This window comes from Gekko japonicus, unplaced genomic scaffold (genome assembly GCF_001447785.1).
Source record: "Gekko japonicus isolate JY-2015 unplaced genomic scaffold, Gekko_japonicus_V1.1 scaffold50, whole genome shotgun sequence".
NCBI lineage: Eukaryota > Metazoa > Chordata > Lepidosauria > Squamata > Gekkonidae > Gekko > Gekko japonicus.
In genome coordinates, this window is record NW_015164666.1 from 1994549 (window position 1) to 2011112 (window position 16564).

The 16564-nt window shown below is 44.2% G+C and overlaps 1 protein-coding gene across 1 annotated transcript in view; it reads right to left on the reverse strand.

Moving 5' to 3' along the window:
- NT5DC1 (5'-nucleotidase domain containing 1) overlaps positions 1-14497 on the reverse strand; it is a 164181-nt gene extending 149684 nt beyond the window's left edge. Inside the window, exons 1-6 of the mRNA XM_015409065.1 lie at positions 14266-14497; positions 9424-9515; positions 8215-8286; positions 6526-6632; positions 5149-5228; positions 2511-2592 (exon numbers count right to left, since the gene is read on the reverse strand). Of these exons, the coding sequence (XP_015264551.1) occupies positions 2511-2592; positions 5149-5228; positions 6526-6632; positions 8215-8286; positions 9424-9515; positions 14266-14358 (526 nt within the window). The 5' untranslated portion in view covers positions 14359-14497. The remainder of the gene's footprint in view (positions 1-2510; positions 2593-5148; positions 5229-6525; positions 6633-8214; positions 8287-9423; positions 9516-14265) is intronic.
- Between the last annotated feature and the right edge of the window lie 2067 nt (positions 14498-16564).

Sequence of the window (16564 nt, forward strand, 5' to 3'; positions counted from 1 at the left end):
TGTGCAGGAAAACCTCTTTAGCTTCCAGGTACCCTTGTTCTGCGGAAATAAGTATCCGTATGCAGAGGGACCCTTGGCTATTAGATATATAGATATGGAGCAGAGGTCCATCAGTGGCTATTAGCTAGAAGGTACAGATGGAACTATTTCTGGGGCAGTGATGCTCTGTATTCTTGGTGCTTGGGGGCAAAAGTGGGAGGGCTTCCAGAATCCTGGCCCCACTAGTGGACCTCCTGATGGCACCTGGTTTTTAGCCACTGTGTGACACAGAGTGTTGGACTGGATGGGCCACTGGCCTGATCCAATGTGACTTCTCTTATGTTCTTTATGTTCTTAAAAATATTTCTTTGACATTTAAAGGATTTTTTTCTTAGCTAAGTTACTGTAACTTCCCCATAGGACTACATGGATAAAGTTTTGCTATACATCTTAAGAAAGGGTTTCACTTCAGAATTCTCTCTGTTAGAATGACCAGCCATGTCCTTCAGCTGTACATTACATTAAAACAAAAAAAGAAAACAACAACAGATCCAGCTTTTTTCTTAAAGGAATAAGTCTGCAAGGGAAATCTTAAAATCAGTCAGTGTCATTTCCCCAGCTCCTCTTTAACAAAGTCTTCAACCCCATCAACTTGATCCAATCAACTATAAAAGAAGACATATGTCCTCATGCACAAAATTCTGTGCAGTTCTGCATGGCTGTACAGATGTAGTTCCACATTTGCAATGTGGAAAGCATCAATAACAAACTCTGAAGAAGAGCCCAGTTTGGGTATGTCCCTTTGGCTGTCCTTACTCAACAGTTTTTGGATGGGCTACACATCATGGATTCTATGGGGACTGGCATTTCCATGATAAATTGTCCAGCCATCTAAAAGCTCTTATCATGCAACAACTAAGCCCTCTCACCCTTCCAAAGGTACGTGATCTAAGCGCCAGGTGCCAGGATTGCATATGCAGCCACAATTACACACATTCCTAGTTCATTTCATATGGACTCTTTAATCCGCTTTGGCTTCTGAAGGGAAACAGAATGTTTTTTAAAGGTTTCACACATCTTAAGGATATAATGCAACTACAAGAAAAAACATCAGAACAAAACAGGTTTTGGAAAACCCAGATTAAATCTTCATTAACTGTGGCAAGGCAGTGTTTTGCCCTTAAGGTTTATGAAACTGTAAAGAGATATGTTTGCCTTTAGAAGCCAAAGTAGGTTAAAGAACCTGTACGAAAGGGACCTTAGACCGACTCTGGACAGATCTCATGCAAGCACTGCAAAAAAACCCCAGACACTGTGATTCTACTCCTGAACTGTGTGCTGCTTCACAAGCTCTAGGTGTCTACCTGAGTAGGTGTGCAATCAGCCTAACTTTGTTTGATTAGATTGCAACTACACGTTTGAAAGTAAGTATCCAAGTCTCAGCTATGTGTCTGCCTCTAATGTGCAAAGTGGGGATTCAAGGCGGGAGGTTGCAGGGGGAGAAGCCACACAGGAGAAGGGGTGCTGAGATCATCACAGACTTGCCACTTTTCTAATGGAGCTCTCTACTTCTTTCTCCAGGTCTAGTGGCAACTGTAAGCCCTATTCCCTTAACCAATCTTCTGTCAGCTATGCTGCCATGGGGGTGGGGATGCTCAGTCAGAGTCTGTGTAAATTGCTTTCGCATTCCTGTCTATGCTTTGCACCGAAACGCTTATCTATAATGATGTGCAGGTGAGAGTGTGTGTTGTCTGCCTTTCCAGACAGCCGTGGGAGCCGGACAGTTCCCAGCTTCGCCTAGAAACAGTTTGCTGGCTTTAGCCCATGTGCAGGAGGGTGCCTAATTGGCCAGCACAGTGGGGGGGGGGGGTGCATACGAATGCCCTATATCTTATTATGTCCAAGGGACAACTGCCATTCTTAACAGTGACTATGTTAATGCATCTATAGCTCTTCAATAAAAGTATAACCTTTCTTGAAAGCGTGTACTCCGTTGTTGGTTGTGGGTTCTGACATTCTGTTACATTTGGTTTTCTGGTCAAGTGAGGAAAAATGTCTGGTAGGAGGCAGCTAAGATGAAAAGTAGCAGGCAAGAAAAGGGTTAAGAAGCACCTTTTGTCCTCTGTTTCTTTCTTGCTAATATGCCTCTTCCCTTATCATGTCTGAGATGAATAATGAGATTGGGAATCCTGGATTTGCTGCTGAATGGCTGGCTCTGTCTTGAAACCCTAGTTTCCAGATACAACTGTATCCTTATCTCTGGGTTTAGAGAAAGAATAAATCAATAAGATGTTCATCACTGTAGAAGCAGCCATTAATATAAATACAGAAAATCCATACAACATTTACAGTTTGTTCAAGGTCTTTGAACTTTGCATGCCGACTTGCAAACTGAACTTGCAAGCCTCAGACAACCGACTGCCAGGTAACATCCACTTTGTTGGGGTAGATGCAAAAAGGCAGTCTTTAAATACTTATTAACGTTTACACTTTAATCATATGCCATTATAAAACAGACTGAATTCACTCACCTTTAAAAGCTGAAGTTCTATAGTTATGTTGTATGGCAGCAACCATATCTTTCCAAAAGTCGTATTTCTGGTTAGCATTGCGCTATAAACACAAAAAAGAGTCCTCATGAAGAAGAAGTCCTACGCAGACTAGTGTAGCAAAGATCAGCAAATGATCAGCAGAGAAGACAGAGTGGACAGGGATTCAGAAAGGAGTTCAGGTATTAAATCGTATGGAAATATGACTTGTTCAGCCCCATGGACCACCTTAGAATTTTGCCCTCTAACTTCCTCTCTATGCAGTCCTGAGTTCTGTTATTAACTGGCATTGAAAGGCAATGGCTTGGATTCAACAAAAAAAACCCTTCCACTGGCTGAACGGTTTCTTCAGTGCAGCAGGACCCCACTCCTCGTGCACCCAGAAATGATCGGCAAGATCCGACACCATACTTCGTCTTAGTGGTTAGCAGTCTGTCATAACTGAACCTGAGATACTGAAATATACTAATCACTTCTGTATTGCCAATAATACCGCTGTTCGAACAAAACTAAACCAAACCTTTTACCACAAAATCTGCAACTCAACTGGCAGACTAATTCTGCTTGGTTTTACAAAGCAGATTAATCACAGGCATCAGTTTTCCGTCTCTCTCCCTCCCAGCCCTAACTTGAATCCTGGACCCTAGAGTCTGTCCCTCAACCGACGCCCTCCCTGAGTAAAAGAGAACGTGACACGATGGAACTTTTCTCCCATTTCCCAGACTGACATTTGCTATCCTGGTGTTCAATGATTTATTATCTATTTAATTCATTTAGACACCATCTTTCTCTCCAGCTCGCCCATGCATCCCAAGAAACAAGAGGAAAGCAACCATGACCTATATGGCAGTTTTTAGAGTAGCATGCCTAGTTTAGTGCTCCCCTCTTTCTTAAGCCTTAAAAACATGAGGTTTATCAATGAATATATCATAGGAGGCCACAGAAACAGTGCTGATGGTCTGTTTTAACGGAAGTTAGAAAAGGTGTGTGGGGGGAAGACAGTTTCTAAGGGACAGCTCATAAAATCGTCCACCTAGAAACAGTATACATCTGACTGGCTGGGCAATTTTGTATTCAACGTAACATGTGGTACAGGCAATGTGGACACAGACTTGCATGCACAGACACCTGTTTCTCATGATCCTCGTAACTTAGAAGGCCGAACTCCTACCTTGAAATACTGTACAGGTGGCAGAGCAGCAGAGCAGCACATTAACCTCATGCACAAAGTATTTCTAGGTAGTCTGTTGTGTGAATCAGCCCTTAGAGACAGAAGGATTGTGGGAATCAGGTGAACATGTACCATGCACACCTGTTTTAAAAATCAGGGTCATGGTCTACAAAAAAAACAACCTTGTGAAGGGAATATACAACATGCAATTGCTAACTTAGAACTTATCAAGAAATCTAACACTATCTGTCATCCTGTCTTAAACATAGACTTGGATTCCATACTCACTATAATTTCTAACAGCGCAACAGAATCCACTTCTTATCAGCTGTCCTTAATAAACTGAAATCAGTTCATTTTCTTATAGTGCTTCTTCCTTGTTTTTTATCCTACTTAATTACATTTTTCAACTCTCCCCCATTAAAAAGAGAGGCTGGAACCTCTAATCTCTTTCGCCACCAATTAAATATAACAACCTAATCCACTCTAGTCTCTTAGGCAGAGTACAGTCTCTTACTCAACACAGCTAAAAGATTTATTTATTTATTTATTTATTTATTTGATTTTTATCCCGCCCTCCCGCCGAAGCGGCTCAGGGCGGCTTACAACAATAAAACAACTCATCTAAAACAATCTATACAAAACATTAAAACCACAATTTACACACAGTATAACCTACTCAAGATGACGACCATAAAGTGCTACATACTCAATCCAAGTTGTTGAATGCTTGGCGGAATAACTCCGTCTTCACCGCCCTCCAGAACTGGTGAAGATCTCAGAGGGCGCGGATCTCGTAGGGGAGCTGGTTCCATAGGGTTTATGACATGGGATTCACACAAATGTCTCTATGTTCCCAATTCCTCCATTCCACCCCCCTCTGTAATTTTCCTTTTAACTTTGTGCAAAACTGTTAGCCTTTCATAGCATCTGAAGAAGTGAGCACTGACTCGTGAAAGCTCATGCTGGAATAAATCTTTCTAGTTTTCAAGGTGCCACTGGACTTCTGTTTTATTTTGTTACAACAGAGTAACACAGCTACAACGCTGGTATTATCATTTATGCAGACATACCACAATCTGGTATTATGTTTAAAACTGGTACCACTTAAAACATATATATTCTGTATTCCTATACACACAGCTCACAGAATACAAATAGGCATAGTTATATAAACTCCACCTAATATGCACATTTTTTTTAAAAAAAGTAAGAGCCCATGCATATCAACTAAGAACACCGTCTGACCATCTAATGAAGTTACTCCCAACACTTTAATTGCTATATAACTGGCTGGTATATAAAATTCCAGCTCACTGATAAAATTCATTTTGCAGCATAAATGTCATGGAAACAATTACATAATATATGAACCAGGCGGGGGGAAGCAGAAAGTAAGAAGCTGTAAAGACATTTCTTTTCACTGGCCTTTAAACCACCAACACTTACTTGGTTTAAGCTATCCACAATCCGTGCGCAAAGAAGAGCTCCTGGCATGTCAAAGTAGTTATCATAGACATAATACTTGGCTGCAAAACAGAAAGAAAGAATTGCAGTGCCACGCTAAGTTTTTTACTGGAAAACATCCTGAGAGAAAATATGAATTCCAGAAGTTTTTGTTGCATCTCTTTCTTTTTTAAATTGGAAGACAATTTGTAAGTCTTAAGAGTTATTTTGTAAACTTGGTCCTTCCATTAATGACACAAGCCTTGTAAACATGACGTTGCCTCATGCTGAGTTAGACCATTGGTCTATCAAGGTCAGTCTCACGTATTCTGACTGGCAGTGGCTCTCCAGGGCCTCACACAGACAGAGGTCTTTCACTTCACACATTACCTGAAGACACCAGAGACCGAACTAGAATCATCTGCATGCAACATAGAAGCTCTATCAATCAGCCTTGGTCTCATGTAGAATTGCCAACTTTTTTTACCAGCCTTTGCTTCAGTGCATTTTTTTACAACAGTTTGGTCTGCTGATTTTAGTAGGGTATAGTGTTCATCACTATGTTGTAAATATTTCACCTATTGATTCACAGAGCCAATGTGGAGCAGTAATTAGTCCCTACATTGCTGAACATGGATCAGAGAGACCTAGCTTCAAACCCCTGCTTAGCCATTAACTTCAGCAAGTGACCTTGGGTCAATCACTTCCTCTCAGCCTAACATAACTCACAGGGCAGCTATGGAAAAAAGACGAGAGAGACAGAAATGTACATTACCTGCCTGCCTGGGAGGAACGGTGAGATTAAGAATGTAATAAATAAAGAAACTGAGAGGCCCTTGGTTTAGGACCCCATGTCTAAAGGACCACCTCTCCCAATATGCCCCACTGCAACAGCTGTACTAATCTCAGCCGTCTGCTGAAGATCTGCCTTTACCTGATTGTTGTCTGTTGTTGCTCTCGCTTTGTGGAATGGCCTGCCTGAGAAGGTCAGAAAGGCTCCCAAACTTGTATTATTCTGCAGACTGTGTAAAAGGGGATTCAGGAGGGCATTTTTATAAAGAATAGGTCTGTAGTAAAATTGGAATTCTTCAGCAGGAATGCAGCAGGATTCTTATATAAAGAGGTAAGGGATGTAGTTTATGGCATGATTTATACATGCCTTGCTTTTACTGCATTGTTCCTAGTTTCTGTAATCCAGTTTTGCATTTTTATGTAATGTCTTGTTTTGTTTCTATTGTATTGCTTTCCAATTTGTAATCCAATCATATTACAATATGTCTTATGTGTCTTATTGTATGTCTTATTGTGTTGCTGAATTTCATAATCCACCTTGAGTCCCAGGAAGAAAGTAGACTATGAATAAATAAATAAATGAAATACCTGAACGAGAAACCATTCCACTCATGGTCTTAAAGTGCTTCCATTCTCTTCTTCCATATTTCTCTAGGATCTCTTCTGAGGTCATGTGTTTTGTACCATGGCTTGCCCTGTTTGACACATTTGCATGACAGGAATTAAAGGCATTAATTTTATTTATGTTTATAGATTTTCACTTCCAATTCACTTCGTCTTCCAAATATTTCAAAAGCGTAACTAATTCCAATAGTATTCGATTTCTGAAAACCCCAAACCAAAACCTGAACCATGAGCATACAGTTACATGTTTCTTCAAATGCAGCTCACAAAGAACCTAATTTTGGTTACTCCTATTGGACTTCATAACATGTATAGTTTGTTCCCACCTTTTTCTGACTTTGAATTCCATAAGACCTGGATCAAAAAGGTAGATCTTCTCAAAATCAATCACAAAAAAAGAGGGCAGAGGTAGAAATGTTCAAAAGAAATTTGATTAAATTTGCTATTCGTGTTGTTAACAATAAAAGGCTGTTCAATGACATACAAATGACTGATGAAGATATGCAGTTGTAGGACTGTACCAATGGAAAAGGTAAAGGTAAAGGTTTCCCTTGCTTGAAAGCTAGTCGAATCTGACTCTAAGGGGCAGTGCTCATCTTCCAAGCCAAAGAGCCAACGCTGTCCGAAGACGTTTCCGTGGTCATGCGGCCAGCCTGACTAAACACCAAGGTGCACAGAACACTGTTACCTTCCCACTGAAGTGGAACCTATTTATCTACTTGCAATTTCTTGCTTTCAAACTGCTAAGTTGGCAGGAACCAATGGAAAACATCACTTTAAAAGTAGCCCCTTATAGTGCATGACAAACATGATTGCTCCTGACATCCTAATGATACAAGCAGCATTTATTAAAAGAACTGACATACACCTTCATTTGTTTGGGGTTCCGTGGCCATTTACAAACACACACACATCACTTATACTTTATGAGAGGGACCCAACTGTTCCATTTTGCTAAGGACAGAGCTTTCCTGTGAAGCCAGGAGCATTCCACTCACACAAAGGGTCTTGCACCAGTAGAACACACCTCTTCTGACAGTGGAACACCCCTTGCACCAAAGGGAGTTTCCAGTGTTAGCAGAGTAGAAATGTTGGATTCAGGTCAAGCTTTTCAACCTGAATAGTTTAGAAAGCTACATAATATAATTACAGGATATTAGCAGATGAAACTTCTTGACACTGAATTATTATAATCAAGTCACATTAGGTAGTTAGTCTGGATGTACGCATGTTCAGTACTTAAAGCACTGAATGAAGTGAAAGCCATTAAAGTGCTTTGAAAATAGAAAACTGTCAGACTATTCAGCTAATTCACCACCCATAGTGACTTAAGTGTTCAATCACTAAAGGGAGCCATCCTCCTTGGAAGGAAGTCCCATTTTTATTCACTGGTGCATACTCCCAAGAAAATCTTATTTATGATCATACATCAGTCAAGATTTACACACAGTCACTGGCACATACAATAAAATTTCAAAGCCACAATAGGCTAATATCAACACAATGACAACCAGCTGCTTTCTTATTAAACATGCCAAGGAACAAAATTTGGACACTTTAAAGGTTGTCTTGTTACAACAATCCTAAAGGACGAGGGAAATCTCCCAGGAGAATGTTGTTAGAACTTCAACCTAAATGTCTTTTAAGTATTACCTTAAAACTGTTCCATCTTGTGCAAGCTTAAGAAAGTTCCCGTCTTCCATATCCAGAACAAGGCTTTTGCAGCTGAATGTATTTTGTTTCACCAATGGGAAAAAGAAGATATATAAAACAAACTGGCATTCAAAAGTGATTATGAGTTATGGTATAGACTGTGGTAGCAGAGCTACACAAAACCTGTGTGGACTGGGAACATGGGCCAGAGGCGAAGCACAGTTGGATGGGTTTGTGGTTAGAGTAGTCATACAGCTCACCAAATACATGGCCTACATTCTGCCAAATCATGGGGTGAGAAGACCAGAGGAAGGCTTGTATAACAAGTCTGAGGCATACACAGGCATGTAAGAGTACTAACTGTAGTGTGTGTGTGTCGGGGGGGGGGGATTACAGCCACTCAGACTAAACAGAAATGAAATGGAAAAATCAGAAATACAGGCAGCCTTCGAAGAAAGACAATGAAGGTGAACCACTAAACCAAAGGGGGTCAGGATGTATGAGAATCAGATAAATACCCAGCATTATGCTGGTCAGCTTCAAAATTGTGAGCACCCACTCTCAGCAACTTTAGAGGAATTCTGACTTCAGTGGTGCTGCTATAACCCCAGAGCCTCTGAAACAGGAAAATGCGATAACTAGTATTTGGAATATGTGTACATATTGGAGATCTTGTGAAAAATGTTTATCTGCTATTTTGTTGCTCAGTATAAGAAGAACATATAGATAATTCTGCAGAAACAATGAAATTACTAGGTATTTATTCCCCCCCAAAAATCTGGACCATACTTCAGGTGGTTAAAAAACAAACACACACACACACAGAGTTCTGATGACTTTTGTATTGTTGAGTTTGCCTTTTTTTTAAAATGAAAGTGAGAAATAAGCACTTTTGTTTTTTAAAAGGCTCTTTGGATCAGTACAACATTAAAGCTACAGCCTGGCACAAACACTTTGAATAAGTCCTACCATATTTAATGGGACTTACTTCCAGCTGTACATGAATAGGATCAGGCACCACATCTTTAAATTCTTTTAAATATATCTGTGTTGTTGCTCTAAATATAACTAGTGAACTGGTAAGAAATGTGGAAACAAAAACATTACATACATCTGACGACATGGACTCTGGTTTAAGCCAGAATAAAAACTTGTTAGTCTTTTAAGCATTGCAAGACTTCAGTTGATTTTCAATATAGAATCATTTACCAGAAATCCCAGCTCTCCAATGGTACATTCAGCAGTTCTTTATCATAGCCTTTTTCTGCTACCAAGTACTCAGCAAAGCTTTCATATATGAGCTGCAGATTAAGAGGGAAAGAAACATGAATGCTACATAAAATTAAATACACAGAGGTACCAAGATTCTGTCCCTTTGACACTTCAGGATCTACTTTCCAGTCTCACTAGCTTGACAAGAACTATTAACATTTTTGATTAATACTTGGATTACTTACCAAAAGATGACATTTCCAGAAATGCCACCTTTCAAGCCTCAAGGACTTCTGCTTCTAGTAATGGCTAAAATCAGTTCCTTTCTATTTCTTGGGGGAAAACACAAGTTCAGCATGGTAGTTATAAGGTTGCCAACCCTGGGTTGGGAAGTTCCTGGAAATTCAGGGGTGGAGCCTGGGGATTGTGGGATTTGGGGAGGGATCTCAGTGGAGCATAATGCCACAGAGTCCACCCTCCAAAGCAGCTATTTTCTCTAGGGGATCTGATCTCTGTAGTCTGGAAATCAGTTGTAATTACGGAGCTGAGCGACCCTGGTGGTTAAGTCCCAAATAACCTCCCCTCAGCCTTTATATATTTACCATAATGTCTACAAAGCATGCAGAGAACCAGGGTCGGTGCCAGGTTTATTTGCACACTAGGCGAGGCTACCCTTGACAGAACAACTCTGAGAGAACTTGTGACTGACACAAGGTCACACCAGCAGCTGCATGTGGAGGAGTGGAGAATCAAACCCAGTTCTCCCATATTAGAGTCCACCTTCCTAACCACTACACCAAATTGGCTCTCAAAAAATCAAAATGGGTGGTTTATAGTGAGCATGGACAGGAAAGAGGGGAAATGTAAATCCACTCTGACTCCAGGTGGGGAGGCAGGGTTGCCAACTCTGTGTTGGGAAATTCCTTGAGATTTGGGGTGTACCCTGGGGCAAGTGAGGTTTAGGGACAGGAGGGACCTCAGTGGGGTACAAAGCCACAGACTCCACCTTCCAAAGCAGCCCTTTTCTCCAGGGGAACTGACCTCTGTCAGCTAGAGGCCAGTGGTAATTCAGGGAGATCTTCAGCCACCACCTGGAGGTTGGCAACCCTAAGCCCCCTCTCCTCTGACTGCTGGGGGGCTTCCTCCCTTGTAATACCATAAAGGCAGATGAAGGGGACGGGACAGACACAAGAGTCTGCTGCAGCCAGCAATCGTCACACCTTTTAACAAGCCCCCTTCGCTATGAGCTTTCAAACCACGCTGCCTTTGTACATATCCATGTACATATCCATGCTCAGACGCAAACTGTGCTGAAGAGAAAAGAGCAGACGGGCATTCAGTAGCTCAAAAGCCTCCTTTTTTTCCTTTTTTAAAAAATACCCTTTGAAAGAAGAGCCACAGAATGAAAGAAATACTGAGCCCAGCAGCTGACTTGGGACTGGAACTCTCTCTCTAATAGAATGATTTGGGGGAAGGAGGGAGAGACGGAGGGGCACCCGGCCACGGGCCACCCACCCACCATACCTCGCTCCCTGCACCCCGGAGGCGGCGGGGGGGGGACTGGCTCTTACTGTTGAGGCAGACACCAAGCAGCAGCGTCACCAGGAGGAGGCGGCGCTGGGGCATGGCTGCCAGGGTGCGGGGAGGTGAGGCACGTCCAGCCCAGCCGGTTGCAGGCAGCCCACCGCAGAGGGCAGCATCGTCTCTGGGGCCTCTCCGCAGACCTGGGGGGTGGGTCCCTGGGTGTGTGTGGGGGGCTCCCACCTGCCCCCACTGTGCAGCCGCTGTGGTTGGGCTCCGCCTGGACGTGGGAAGCAGGGCGGGCCCTTGCTGGGTATCCGCGGCTTTGATGCCCCCTTCTCCAGCCTGGCTAGAGGCAGACTTGGGGGGCGGGAGCTAGTCGGGGCACTGAGTGGGCTCCGCCTGGGCACCAGCTGCAGTGAGGCGGACCCACACCCCACCCTCAGGGACCCCCATCCAGACCTCGGGAGTGGAGGGGAGGGCGCAGCAGAGCCCACCCAGTTTCTCCCCTCCCAGGCGACTCTCCAGCGCAGCCTCGAGTCTCTCCACCCCAGGGGTCTCCTCCCGGGCCAGGCTGGTGGTTGGGAGCTCCCTTTCCAGCCTCCCACCACCCAGGGCTGGTCTGGCCTCCCAGGCGACAAGCTGAGCAGCCTGAGCCTAGCAGGGGAGGGGCGGCAGGTCGACCAGTGAGGCGCCCTCCAACTCAGGAGGAGCAGCAGCACAGGGTAATGAGTGGAGCAGCCTGAGCCAAGCAGGGCACGAGGCAGGAGAGGGGCGGCAGGCAGGCGTCCATATCAGCAGGCCAGTGGCGCCCCCTGGAGGTGGCACTGTAAGGCAGTTGCCTAACCTTGCCTCTATCATGGACGCACTGGTCCTGCAGAGAACACAACCTTCCTACTCTCTTGCCACAATCCTGCTGCACCCATTATGTGGAAAGAATTTCTTTGAATGCATCATTACATGGCAATACTTTGGGCACATCTAACTTTACAAATTTAAATTCATTTAAGAGTTACTCCCTTATCCCAGGGAAAACTGGGAATTACAACGGAGAGGGAGCAGTTAGGGATCTTTGCCAGGAGATCTCTTCAAATCACAATTCCAAAGAAACTGTGTGAGGAGCCACAACAGAGAAATTAAAATAAGCATCAGGACATTTTTCAATGGTGACACTTTGTCTTTGAAATGCCATCCTTCATAAGGATGTCCTGGTGCTATGCCAATTTTTTTTTATCCAAAACATTTATTCATAGCATAGATTATTTTTTTCTACTGTCAAGTCACAGCTGACCTATAGTGACTTCACAGGGTTTTCTAAGTAAGAGACTAGAGATGGGCATGAACCGGGAAAATGTGGGTTGGTTCAGTTTGTGGCATGCCTGGTTTGTGAACCACGGACCACCATGAACTTTTAGGGGCCAAATGAACTGGTTCGGTTCATGACTGGGTAGAATGTGCCCCCAAACGTGGTAGACTCCAACCTTACATGGGATCTTTGGCTTATTCTCCTCTATCTGCCCTCCAAGTTTGGCAAGGACTGAATTTACGGGGTCCGAGTTATAGCCCCCCAAAGAAGGTACCCCCAGGAAAGTGCTTTCGGGGGAAATGACAGGCACAAGATATACAAGCACTTTCTTGGAGTGGGGCATAACCTGGACCTCGTAAATTCAGTCCTCGCCAAACTTGGAGGGCAGATAGAGGAGAGTAAGCCAGAGATCCCGTGCAAGGTTGGCAACTATTTTGAGAGTTTGAGTTCCAGCATGAGAGGTAGAGAGCATTGTCAGTTTATTATTAAAAAGAAGGCTTCTAGCCAGATACAAAAGATGACTGAAATGCTACTCCTATAACCTACTAGAGAGCAACTGAGCCAGCAACGTGAGATAGAGAGCAAATTCCACCCAATTTGAAAAAAGAAGGCTTCTAGCCAGATAAAAATAGTGGACTGGTTGCTACTACTAGAAATTAATTAATTGGCTTACTCCTAATTCAAGCACTTGCAATGGAACTGGAAGATAATTTGAAAAAGAAATTAAGCTGCAATAATTTGAAGAAAGTAAAAAAGAAGTTAAGCTGTATCAAGAGGCTGACATCTTCCAACTTTATAGGATTACTCCTGAGGAAGATTGGTGAAATGAGTGGATAACCGGGTGCTCATTTGAGGAGATGATGATGATGGACTTTCCCTTGAAAATGTCAGAATTTCCTAAGCTATATTGTAAAAGTCTTAATAGATACACAAATTGATGTTCATAAAATTATTAAATGTCATTGTCAATTTTATCAGTGTTTCTTTGTTTGATAGTATGAACCACCTGGAGGTTGGCAAACCTAAAATTTGATCAACCAAAAGCCCTGGGCTTTAAAGATGAGCTGCTCAATTCTGTTAGCTGAATTCAGTGGAACTTCCTCCCAAATCAGGTGGCAGAATAATACAATTGTACAGCATCCCTGGAGTGCACATAGGAAAGTCCTAGAACATTGGGGTTGTATTTGCCAAGCTCCAAATGGGGCCAGATGTCCTGGAATTAGAACCCATCTCCAGACTAAAGATATCCTGGAGGAAAAAATGACTGCTTTGGAGGATAGATTCTATGACATTATCCCCAGCTGGGCTCCTTTCCAAAACCCACCCTTTAGACTGCACTGCCAAATCTCCAGAAATTTCCCAATTCAGAGTTGGCAACCCTTGGAATCCAGAACTATGAAGAACTGAGAGAAAGAGCAGACTACAAAATCCAATTCTTCTTCCCTGCAAGTTTGTGTACTTTGTTTGCTTCAGCCAAAAATAGACTTTAAGTATGCCTTCCCTAAAGAAAACCATTTTAAATAGAATGCATAGAAAACTATTCAAATTGACAAAACTGTGTGCGAAGACCGATGCCCGCCGAGACTACAGGGAATTCTGTCGCATTTTAGAGATCAGCAACTTGAGAAATTAGCACGACTTTTTATGCTAAAGAGGCCTTCAGGAAGGGGCGCGCTAGGCAGGCCAGCCGGCCAACGCACGCCGCCTCTTTCCGCTTCCTTCCAAAACGCTGATCCATTCAAGCCCGCTGCCTTCCGGGCTTCTTTTAACCGCACAAAGACGCTAGAGTGCCTCTTTCCGCCGGCAATGACATAGGCAAGCAGTCGCCTGTCGCACGCGGCGCTTTCGGCCCCACAGGAACCAGCCGGTCTCACTCAGGACAGAGTCCTCTTGCGGGGACTGCAGACCGGCCGGCCGCGGGCAGAGGCTCCCCGTCGACCCGCAAGCAGCGCTGGAGCTAGCTGGGCTGTGAGTGCGAGCCCGCCAGCCGCCCCTCCAGCGTGGTCACTCACCTGACTGCTCTCCAGCAGGTTGTAGCGACACAGCGTGTGGTCGAGGTCGAAGCCAATCACTTCGCAGTCGGCCAGAGAGAAGGGCCTGGCCATGGCTGCGCCACGAGGGGAACGAGCAGCCGCAAATTCTCTTGACTGATCCAGGAAGGGAAGCTGCGGCTTGGCGAAGCGCGTTACGGCTGCCGCTTCCTGCAGTGGCTGATCCTTCCCACTCAGCTGCTTGCCTGCTGTTGGTGCCCCGCGTCTCACTCCAAAACATCCTGTGCTTTGACCCGCCTCCCCTCTCTTCCACCTGCTTCTGCCTGGCCACCTCCAAACCTGGATGTCGCTAGTGTCGATGTATCTGCCCCCCCCCCCCCCACACAACAACTATTGTGAGGCGCCCAGTAACTATCAACCTTACTGGTAGCCGCTCCCTAACAGGAACCACACGAGTAAACAAGGGCCTTCATTGAGGTGGCGTAGATCCGCCAAATGCCAGAGTTTAAACATGTTTCTGAGCATACATAGTGTGCATTTCCTTCCCATCCACTGATATGAGGAAGGCTTGCATATTCGGGTCTGTCAGGTTGGAGTCCTACAGCTGTCATTATTTTGCAAAGACACTTAAGGAACACAGAAAGTGGAGTGTTTGGATGTGTCATCTGCTCCTCCTCACTCACAAGATCCTGCTGTTTTCTGTCAGGCTGCTAACACAGCAGCATTGCTGGATTAGATCAAGAATCTGTTTAGTCCAGCATCCGGTGTCTTAAAGCAGCTAACCATTTCTGGGAAGCCCACAAGAAAGGTATGAATGCAGTTGCACTCTTCCTGCTGTGCTGCTTGCCCTTCTGGTTGGAATCTGAGAGCGTACTGCCTCTGGACATGGAGGCTGTGTTTTAACTATGGCTAATAGTCATTGAAAAACTGATAATCAAGGAATTTGCCTTAACTCTTTGGAACCAGCCAAGCCACATTTTGTGACACCAAATTCCATAAACCAAATGTGTACTGTATGAAGAAGTATGTTCTCTGTCCTGAATGTATTGCCCATCTATTTCACCAGGTGTCTCCAAATTCTAGAATTATGCTATAGGGAGTAAAATGTCTCTCCATCCAGTTTTATAATGCTCCAATCCCTTGATAATGTTGATTGACCTTTTATGTACATTGCCCAATTCTATATGAGAAACTACCACACTACCTTTTTACACCCTGTAAGCATACACTGAAAGGGGTGAGAGGATCTTGCCTTTCCCCATACTTTAGTCAACCTGATTCTAGAACAAAGATTGTTTCAATGCATTTAAAACCTGAATGTGAACTCTTGATTGTTAGAGTAAGTTTTTGCGTGATAAATAAGTAGGTAACATCCAGAATTATAGAAAGACAAGCATGGAACCTGCAATGACTTGCAAGGGGCATCTCATTTTCCCATCCCCCACTATTTCCTCTTTCCCCTTTCCTGAAAGCCTCTATGGCCTTTCTCTGCTTCCTTCACTCCTCACTCTTCAGCCAACCTACCTTTATCTTCCTCTGTCTTGAAGTTTCTTCCATACGCCTGGCAGATTGTCCCTGGGAAAACTGATCCAGTTGTGTGACACCAATCACGAGGCTAAACCCTGTTACAAGGTGCCAGCTGGATTAGACCCATTTGGGAACCTGCAACAACTTGCAGGGAGCACTTCACTTTCCAATTTTTCCTCCCTATGCCATTTGCTGTTTCCCATCTGGCAGCCCCCACATTCTCAGCAATTACTGCTTCCTTCCCTCCCACACCCACAAACCTACCTTTTATCTGCCTCACCATTTTCGGCTATATTTATTATTTCCTTCATTTATACCCCCACCTTTCTCCACAGTGGGGACCCAAAGCAGCTTACATTAGGGTTGCCAAATTGTTCTTACCTTGCAGCGGGGGGCTGCCATGTGGTGTCCTCTTTGCGCGCGCCACATGCACGTCAGCCGGATGTGATGTGCTGACGCCGGGCACGTTGGGGGTGCAGCCACAGCCATTTGAGGGGAAAACACGCCAGGGTGGGGTTTCCCCCGAGGCCCGATTCCACGGGGGCGGAAATCGAGTCTCCAAAGCGGGGGGAAATCGCCCCCCCCCCGGAGGGGATTTGGCAGCCCTAGCTTACATCGTTCTTCTCTCCTTCATTTTATCCTCACAACAATCCCGTGAGTTAGGTTAGCCTGAGCGTGTATGATTGGCCCAAAGTTGCGCAGTGAACTTCCATGGCAGAGTGGGTATTTGAACTGGGATCTCCCAGATTCTACTCTGAAACTACACATAACACTTAGTTATCATAGGGTGGCT